General features: G+C 32.6%; 1 protein-coding gene across 1 annotated transcript in view; it reads left to right on the forward strand.

Annotated features, from left to right (window-relative positions):
* The window catches only part of ZFR (zinc finger RNA binding protein), a gene marked incomplete at its 5' end in the record, with an annotated part of 50622 nt that extends 44734 nt beyond the window's left edge, over nt 1–5888 (forward strand). Inside the window, 3 exons of the mRNA XM_031945881.1 lie at nt 582–693; nt 818–915; nt 2958–5888. Of these exons, the coding sequence (XP_031801741.1) occupies nt 582–693; nt 818–915; nt 2958–3137 (390 nt within the window). The remainder of the gene's footprint in view (nt 1–581; nt 694–817; nt 916–2957) is intronic.
* Nucleotides 5889–10646: the final 4758 nt, after the last annotated feature.

Raw genomic sequence — 10646 nt, forward strand, 5'->3', positions numbered from 1 at the left:
GTGCCTCAAATAAAAATTACAGTTTTGTTGTTTATAAACAATAGAGGGGAAACCTATAATCTTTAACTTAAAAGGATCAGAATATTACATTATGAAAACGTGCCTGAGTCCTTTAAAAGCTATTTAGATGAAATAATTTGAGCCTTTAAAATTTGAAAAATGTCATGCACTTTCACTATACTTAAACTTATGGATGGATCTGTGATCTTCTTATGTGGGTATTTCTTCAACCAGCTTAGGTCACAATTCATATATCATCTTGTATAATTTTTGTCTTTTATTTTTCCATATATTCTCTGCTGAATCTTGAGTCACATCTGTGGCTTCTGGTAATTGTGAATGCTAATTTATTTTATAAATAGTGTCCACAAATGATTTCAAAATTTTATTTACTTTTGTAAATGCAAACTGCAATGAGTTGAGAATATAAGTTGATGCTTATGTTTTCTTTTTACTGGTTTAGTTTCAGTCTTCTAGCACCTTTCATTTTTTACTGACAAAATTGTATTCTCATTAGCATCAGTAAAACAGCATTGCAATTTTTTGGGGGTTAACTATTAAAACATTAAAATTTTTTTTAGGCTATGGAGTTACTAGTAGAGAAAGCAATCAGTAGTGCTTCTGGACCTCAGAGTCCTGGGGATGCATTGAGAAGAGTTTTTGAGTGCATTTCTTCAGGAATTATTCTTAAAGGCAAGTTACACTTAATCAAATTTTTTTTTAATCTTATAGCTGAATATAATCTTATAGCTATATTCTTAGAGGACTGAATAATTTTTAAAAGGTAATGAATATATTTAATGGTAATGTTCTACAGGTGGTCCTGGACTTCTAGATCCCTGTGAAAAGGACCCATTTGATACACTGGCTACAATGACTGATCAACAACGGGAAGATATTACTTCTAGTGCTCAGGTAATATTAATATCTCTTATAATGGAAGTTTTACAGCCAACTAGCTGTAAGGGATCAGGATCACATAGCTTGTAAATATCTGAGCTGGCATTTAGCCTACGTTTTTTTGACTCCCAAATCCAATTGAAATTGCCTTCTACCCCATACTATTGTACTATTAGATTGTCCTAGGGAATTCTGCTATTTCACTGGCATTGGTGAGATCATTGACTATTATCACTTGGCTGGAATATAATATAGACCTGTTTTTAGATGTGAAATGCCATTAGTAAAATGGAGTGCAATTAAATGGTCTCCTAAGGTTTTTCCTGGTTCTGGGTGATCCTGGATAAGTAACCTTAGGTTGTCCAATTGGAGGTCATATGTAATTTTTTTAAAAAAGGAGCTTAAACTTTGTATTTTACTTGTTACAGAATCTAGGTTTTTAGAATGAGCTCTTCCCACTACACTTTTCATAAGACTTAAAAGTTTTCTTACACAGGATAAAGGTATATGCTTTGTGCTTAATAGGGAATTTCATACAGGTACTATATATAGTACCTGTTCAATAGATTTTATTCTTAAAATTGGAGAGGATTTTCACTCATGTGACAGTTTTATAAATCCACATATTAATAAACCTATTATTTCAAGTTTAAAGATTAGCTCTGATTTTCTAATCTGCTAAATTTAGCTGGACTGCTGTGCTTAAATAAGTGTAGCACAGAGGTGTCAAACATATTAAGATGCCAAATTAAGAAAAAATATCACCCAAATATTTGGGAAGTGTTTAGTAAACAAATTGAAATATAATAAAAATATGTGGTTTTCTAAGTTATTCTAAGATAACAGAAATATCAATATCTGCAAGGATATTTTCATGCAGTTTATATTCCCTTCTCACTTTTTCTCTTCCCCCCACCACTCCTGCTTGGTGTAGTTTGAATGTTGTTGTTGGAATATGATACTACTTGTATAGCAGGTAGGAAGATGAGATAAACCAGCTTACGATTTTAGTTAGTATTTTTGTTCAATGTCAGATTCCTTGCTGGCTTGGGAAAGGAGGGAGAAAAATTTGGAACACAAAAGTCTTTACAAAAATGAATGTTGACCTTTACATGTATTTGCAAAAATAAGATACTATTGAAAATTATGATTTTTTTTTTATTTGAATTGAATTCAATTTTATTTAAATTGCAAATTAGAAAGTGTCACAAATTAAGACTGTAAAATCATAATTTTGAAGTAATATCAAAGGAAATTATTTTATCTAGCCTAGTAAAAAGAAGCTAAGCAGATGCTAAGTGTTTTCCATTGCCTTGAAAAAAACAAAGCAAAAATATCTTAAACAAAGGCAGGAAAAAACTCATTAGGAAAAACAGATTTGTTCAGAGTGAAGGTCGTCAAATGTTGGAATGGAAGGCTGTTGAATTTCCAAAGATGTTTTTAGTAATAAATGAGATTGGTTTTTATAGTCTCCCTCCAGTACTAATATTCAACAAAATCATTTGAAACATGTCTATAATGAATTTGACAGTTTAACCTAGGCATGAAGCAGTAGAGCATTGGTTATATACATAGCTATTTGTTAATGAAACCGTGGAAGTATAGTATTGGTGGGTTTTTTTTTTTTTTTAATGAGAAATAAATTTTTTATTCATACATGTAAAGTTAATTTTTTTTAGTAAATACATTATTTTTTCTATTTTATTTTTTAATCTTTCAATACATGTAAACATGAAGTTTTTAACATTCATTTTTGCAAGACTTTTGTACTCCAAATTTTTCTCCCTCCCCAGGACAGCAAGTAATCTGATATATTTTTAAATATTTCCATAGTAAAGTTAATATTTGGATTTAACCAAATCTGATTGAGTAAATTATTTGGGGGATATTTTTTCTTAAATATATAAATATACTAGGCTTTGAAACTTGGTGGGTTTGGAGGAAGTAGTGATACTTTGCAGGGGGTAGGGGGGAAATTGGGATTTTTAGTAATGTTTAGCTTGTTTGTTTTTTTTCTTTCTTCGACTGCACTCCACAATGGCTCTTTCTCTTAACAGTTTGCTCTGAGACTCCTTGCATTCCGTCAGATACACAAAGTTCTAGGTATGGATCCTTTGCCTCAAATGAACCAGCGCTTCAATATCCACAACAACAGAAAACGAAGAAGGGACAGTGATGGAGTCGATGGATTTGAAGCTGAAGGAAAAAAAGACAAAAAAGATTATGATAACTTTTAAAAAGTTTTTGTAAATCTTCAGTGTTAAAAAAAAAAAAAAAACAAAACAAAACGGTGTGCCCAGTTGTTGGCTGTTTTTCATTCATAATAATGTCTACTTTGAAATGCTTTTCAAAAAGTTAGAGGGTTAATTTTATGGAAAGAACCAGGTGTTTCTGTGAATTTAAAAACTTTTAACGAATGTACAGTGTTAGGTATTTTATGAATGGAAAGACACCAAAAATATTTGTACTCAAAATAAGGGGGAGGGCTGGTAAAATAAGTTTAGTTCAGATTTTTGCCATTATTTTACTCTTACTTTACTAGCTACTTGTTAGAGATTCCCCCCATCTCTGTGTCTTTTATTAACTAATGCATTGTCTTCTTAAATCTTAACTGTATTTAATGCAGCATCCGTGCTTCTGTTGCTACATGTATTTTGATATTTTTATTTAGAGGTTTTGTTTGCTCTTTGACACTAGTTGTAAGTTACTTTGTGTTATAGGTAATATACAGCTCCCCTCTCCCCTTAATATTTTACAGCAGAACTTTTTTTTGTAAAGTGAGACTGCAGAATTTTTTTTTGTTTGTTTGTTTCTTTTGTTGTTGTTCTATATGTGAAGGATTACAACACAAAAAAGTTATCTGCCATTTAAGTGCTCAGAAATGAATATTTCTGCAGATCTTGTGGCATTTGTCTCTTTAGTGTGATATAAAGGTGTAATTAAGACAGATTTCTGTTATTCTAATCAAGTTTGCTGTTAGTTGTGCATTAGCAGTATAAAAGCTAATATATACCGTATGGTCTTGCAACAGTTTTAAAGCATCTGCATAATTGATAATAAAAGTGCATGACATTTTTGTTTTTAATAGACGGACTTTAAAAACTATCATTTTAGGTTTATTGCGTAGATCTTTGTACAATTGACTTTTGACATAGCAAGGCCAAAAAATAACTTTCTGAACATTTTCTTTTGTGCATGTTGAAAGGGCATTTTCACATTTAAGTGGGCTAACATATATTTTCAAAGAACTTTATCAGTGTGGACTAACACCCATAATTAGCCCTTAATTATGATGGAACTTTCTCTTATTGGTGCCTGTGAGGTTATTCTAGCAACTATTTCACTATAACACAGTTCAGTGATTTTCTCCCTCATGCCCCAATAATTTGCAGGCTGTTAAAGTAAGGTTGATAAAATATTTATTGGACAAAAAAAAGTAACATTTTTATCAAAGAAAAACCCAGAAAATTATTTGATATGGCCATCTTATATGCTTATGTCACCTTCAAAAAGCTAAATATTTTAGCAGTGGTGTAATGAAAGTGACATCGGATTGTTGATGTATGCTCTGGTACACAGGTGTCATTTTGTTGTCACAGCACTACAGTGAAATACGCAAATAAAAACTTAAATTCATTTAATGAGTTAAATTCATTATATGTTAGAACTGACACTTTAGTAGTTCTGTTTGGTCTACACTATCTAGGTCAAGCTATATTAAAACTCAAGAATTGGCATTCACCCAATATTCTATTTCTAGTTCATAGTATTCCTGGAATGTTTTTAAAATTAGTTATTAATATTGGAGATTTCTGAATTTTTGTTTTATTATTTAGGTCTGATTTTGTTATTTGATTTTAGATTTGAGGCTGCCCCAAATTTTTTGAGAGGCTGAACAGTATAACAGGGGGAAAACACTAGACAAGAAGTTGAGACTCAATTTCTAGTCTAGACTCGTCCACAAATTAACTGAATAACCATGGATACTTCTTCACCTGTCTGCCTCAGTTTCTTCAATAATAGGGTTGGATTCGATCCTCAGCTTATCTGCCCTTTTCCAGCTCTAGAACTATGGGTGAACTTCTGTTTTGCCCTTCCTACATCTCTTGAAGGTGCAGAGAGGTTCAAATGTATTTTCAGTTCTCTTGTAGAAATTTTGCACTTAATTCAGGTTAATCTGCAGTTGTAAGTGGAATGTCAGGGCTGTAGGTCCTATTTAAAATAGATCCACTATTTAACTCCTTTATGATCTTTTCTTTAAAAATTTTAAATGTCCTTATGTGAATAATCATTTAGATTCTTGTGTCTTTGACCAGCTTAAGTAATTATGATTAGCACATGAGAATTAACTAGCCATGGTTTTGTTAGGACACAAAATATGATGAAGGCCGACAATCAGTTTGCTGCATGTGTGGCTTCATAGATGTCTACTTTTAAATTCTATATATGGCCGATAGTACCATATAAGCATAGTTATTTGAAAGAAAAACTACTCTAGAAAAGAAGTTGTTGCATTTGTGTGTGTTTTTTTTTTTTTAATAGTTCAGTAATACTTGAAGACTACCATGGGAAGTTTTGAATCAAAAGAAGATAGGACATGATATTTAAATACTCTTGAGATTAGCTATTTTTAACATGTTTGATAAATGAAATGTTTATCAGTATAGTCACTTCTCATATGTCCATGTGAATTCTAATCTAACTTTTCCTTTGATATTTCAGTATGCTTTTGAGCTTCTGCTCTCCATCTCCCCTTGTTACTATATGTCCAGTTGTGTACATTAATTTTAATAGCTGTAAAGAACTAGTTAGGAAGGTGAATATCATTCCCACCCCCAAATTCTATGATGCAAATCAAAACAAAATGATCTTTTCATATTTGTATTACTTGGCTCATCTCCATAACTTTGAGTAATCAAGTTAATGGTATTTTGCAAAATTCAATGAGGGAGTATTACTTGACTTTTGTATGTAAATAAATGAAGTCATCATTTCAACTCTGAAATATTGGTCATTTTATTCTGGCCAGAAGAAAATTAATTGGCCAGAAGGGAAACAAAAGGAACAGCACTTTAAGATAATTTTTTCTTTGTTTTCAGAGCATGCCCATGGCAACATACTAAATTGTTTGAACATTTTCTGAACTCTAATGAGCAACAAAAAAATCCCCTCGTATTGAGTCACCCGATTTCTAACATACCAAATTTTCTAGTGCTGTATATTTTTTGGAAATTCAATGTATATAGGACTTTAAATGAAAACTTTAATAAATATAATAAATTCCTATTCATACTCTGAAAAAGTCTCAACCATAATTTATTTTGTAATTCTCAGTATTTTGATGGATCCATCATCTCATTGGTGTGAGTACACTCCACTGGTGCAGAAAGATCCAATTATATATACATATACACATATATTTTGTCAATTTTGCTTTCTAATTTTTTGCAAATTAGAAATCCTAATGTGAATATTCAATTATATGCTCATTCTCTTAACCATTCTGTATTAATGAGTTTATCACAATTTAGTATCTAATTTGCATGTTCTACTTGCTGTAATTTGGGTAAGCCCTAAATTATTTTTTATGTTTGAAGTGATTCCATAATAATTACAAAATAGTTTTGTATAATTATTACTCTGTGGAAATGCAAAGTTCTAAGGAGTAGATCAACATAAAAGCTAAAGATTTAATTGCCAACATTTAAATTATTTTCTCTTTAGCCTACCAATAAATTTATCAATTTTACTATTTTCAAGCTGGAACAAATTATTTCATACAATTAACGATAGTATTAACAGATCCATGACAAGCTTTGCCATAGAACAAAATCTTGCTTCCCTAAGATTTTAATATGGTCCTAATGAAATTGTGTAGTTTATGACTCTTATCCAAGGTTCAGAGATCTCTCTTTAGAGAGATTTATCAACAGATGATTGGCTGTTCATTGTCAAAACTTTTCATTTGAGCAGTCCCATCATTAATTAGAAACTTGAGTTTTATGTACCCAACAAGTTCATAATGATCAAACCTAGTTGTTTGAAGTATCCAAATATAGATATATAATGGGTCAGCATTCTCTATACGTCATAACTGATGAAGTACAAAGAGTACTCGATGTGGGAGTTGGAAGACTAGGATTCAGGCCAAACTGCATGCCTGGGAACAGCTTATCTTCTTTGGGCCTGTTTCCTTCCTCATCTTGAAGTTAAACCATATATGAAGTTGAATGCCTGTTGTAAATCTAACATGTAATTATATATATTGAAATGATCCTTTCTTTTCCCCACAGCCGGAAAAACCATAAAAAAAGTTAATGTGAAGGACACTTGTGATATGTTGTGTGGAACATGAGTTCTTTATTTTATACTCTGTTTTTTTTCCCCTTATTTTCAAAACTCATTTTAAATTTATGATTAGAAGAATTAATTCCAAAAAGACTCTTCATGAAGTACCTTTTTATAATCCATTCCAGAATATGTATATTTAATATTATAGCAATAGCTATAGCAATAACAAAGCAAAAGTAAAAGTACTTTTAACTGCTAGAGAAATTTTGTTATAAATAAGCATGTAAGCCCAGCAATAAGTTTTGTTTGCTTATGCTGTCTTCCCCAGTTATTAGAATAGAGTTGCCTCTTCAATCATAGACGGTCTTGCCAATACTGTTTATTGCCATTGTAAATAATAATGACATGTACATTTCAGCATTGATCAATCCCATTTTTCTAGTTTAATAACCAAACAATAGATTAAATGTAAGTGGATGTGGTTTTGACAAGAGATAAGTCACTAAGATGTGAAAAAAAATAATTGGGTCCATATTCAACAAAATTCTAAAAGATGTAATGAAATCATTATGTTGTCAAGAGATCAATGTGTTATTTATTCCTTAGAAAAATTTTGAAACTATTAGTCTAATATAATAAAAATACATCACAGAACTTCAAAAGAAAATAAATGGTTATTCTAGTCTAGAAGCTCCATCTCAGCATCACTACACTAATTCGATTTTAAACATATTTTAGGTCTTCTACCTACATGTACTACTGGGTGTCTTCGTAGCTCAATGGTTAGCCCCAAGTTTTTGAAGCTTATGTTAGCAGAATTCAGACCTGACGCAAACTTGCTGACTTTTTTTTTTCAGCTACCAAAGTCATTAGACCAACTGACTCAATGATGGAGAAGATATACACCCCAATAAAATCATAGCACCTGGTAGTGGAGAGCCTTGTTTTGGGGGCAACAATTATAGCTCTTCTACTTTAAACTTGTGTGGGCTGGGGCAGCTAAATGGCGCAGTAGATAGAGCACCAGCCCTGAAGTCAGAAAGACTCTCAGACACTTAACACGTCATGGCTGTGTGACCCTGGGCAAGTCACTTAACCCCAATTGCCTCAACAACAACAAAACTGGGTGTGGGCTGACATTGATCAAATAAACCAATCATTTGGGCCCCAATTTCCTCATCTGAAAAAATGAAGAAACTGGTCGAGATAATGGCGTGTAAGACCTCTTTACGTTTCAAACAATCATTCAAAATTGGAAAACACTTTAACATCCATATAGCACAACTTCATTTTATAGATGAGGAAATTGAGACCTACAGAAATGAAGACATAAGTATAATAGGAAACACAACTAAATTTTGAACAAGATTTTGACTTCAAATCCAGTGTTCATTTAATCTATTTCTAAACTAGACTGCCTACATTCTGACTCCTTCCAGGCGCATTTGGACACACCCATGTTTCTGGGTTCAAATAAGTTTTCACTGAATCTCCCCCAAACAAGACCACCTGCTACTTCTTTGCTGTCCTCTCTACCCACTAGCATTGTTTTCAACTCTAGCTGTCTTTTGTAGTGTTATCTTCAATTAAAATGCAAGCTTTTTGAGGGCAAGGCCTGTGTTGCTTTCTAGCATTTTCATCGTAGCACTTGTAAAATAATCTCTAGAACATAAGGTCATTAGAATGAATGAAAAATACCAGTTTATTTCTCCTCACACTGTTGTTGTATGATTAAGTCCTCTAGAAATAGATATGGTTCAAGTTGTCCTAATTGGCAAGTTCAAAGACTGTCTGCACCTGCCTTGTATGGACTCTCAAGGCTTTAAGTTCCTCACCTGTAAAATAATGGTGGTTTGGATTAAAGATCCCTGTCACTTTTAAATCAATGGTCCTGTCACTAGATAGGAAGCTTTATTTTTGTCAGTTTTGAGTAGTTATAACATAGGGCTTGATCCAAAAGCTTCCAATAATGAGGAATGTGACTGACAAACAGAACCTGTACTGGAATCACTGGCCTATTAGGAAGTGTATGAAAGACTGAAACAAGTGATAAGGGTGTTTTTTCTCCCGCATAAAATTAAGGTAAGGACCATTTCAACCAGAAGGAGTTTACTTCCACATGTCATACAAGCAGATCCTGAAATATTATTTTGAGTTTAAGGTTATTTCTCAGTTATCCATTATAATTTAATTAGAAGTACAAGGTGTCGAGAAGAAATGCAGAAAATAACTGCTTATATACAAAAAGGAATTAGGTATATAAGGAACCCTGAAATATTGCTAATGATTAGCAATTGTTTTCATCACTACTATTAATTAAAAGCAAGGAATTCAAAAAGAGCCAGATATGGGAATTCATTCTTTCTTGTTCATGTTAGGTTTACTTTTCTCCCTGATCAGAAGCCTGCCATACTTATATATTTTAAGCTGGGATTCAGAGAGGCAAGTCTCTTTTTGAAACACTCCTTTCATAATTAGTCAAATCCCAGATGATCCAAAGAGCTTTAAGTTGAAAGTAGGGAGGGGGAAGAGGGAATTCAACACTGCAAGATTCTGTGCAAGTATTTCATGCTATTCCTGTGAAAATGATGGAACTTGGCTAAAATGATAGTTGAACTAAATGGATTCAGAATTGGTAAAGGGCTAGACTCTAACCCTTCTTGGAAGGTCTCCAAAAAAGTGTCTCAGAAATCTGGACTGCTAAACTTTTTTTTTTTTTTTTTTTTTTTGATCTGGAAAAGCTACATCCTTATCAGATGTGCACATTGACACAAAGAAGTGTAAAGATTGAATGATAGGCTCAGGATTCAAAGAAATGGGCTCAAAAAATTAACTTCACCTGTGTATGGTTGTGTAAGTCTGGTTGGTGTGAAAAAGATCTGGGGAATTCAGTAAACTATAAGCTCAGTAGGAGTCAATAATGTGAAGTGGCAACTCCAAAAGCTAATGTAATTTGAGTCTACATTAAGAGAAGCAGAGAAATAGTAATCCTGTACTCTCCTGCACATATTTAGGAAAGATATTGATAGGCTAAGAGTTTCCAAATGAGGGTGACCATAATGGTTAAAATCATTCCAGTCATTAGAAGGAATAGGACTTTTATTTTATTTTTTAATTAAATAACTTTTTATTGACAGAACCTATGCTAGAGTAATTTTTTACAACATTATCCCTTGCACTCACTTCTGTTCCAATTTTTCCCCTCCCTCCCTCCACCCTCTCCCCAAAGATGGCATGCAGTCCTATACATGTTAAATAGATTACAGTAGATCTTGGATACAATATATGTGTGCAGAACCGAACAGTTCTCTTATTGCTCAGGGAGAATTGGATTCAGAAGGTAAAAATAACCTGGGAAGAAAAACAAAAATGCAAACAGTTTACATTCATTTCCCAGTGTTCTTTCTTTGGGTGTAGCTGCTTCTGCCCATCCTTGATCAATTGAAACTGTTAGA

The sequence above is a fragment of the Sarcophilus harrisii genome, chromosome 1, assembly GCF_902635505.1.
Source record: "Sarcophilus harrisii chromosome 1, mSarHar1.11, whole genome shotgun sequence".
Classification (NCBI taxonomy): domain Eukaryota; kingdom Metazoa; phylum Chordata; class Mammalia; order Dasyuromorphia; family Dasyuridae; genus Sarcophilus; species Sarcophilus harrisii.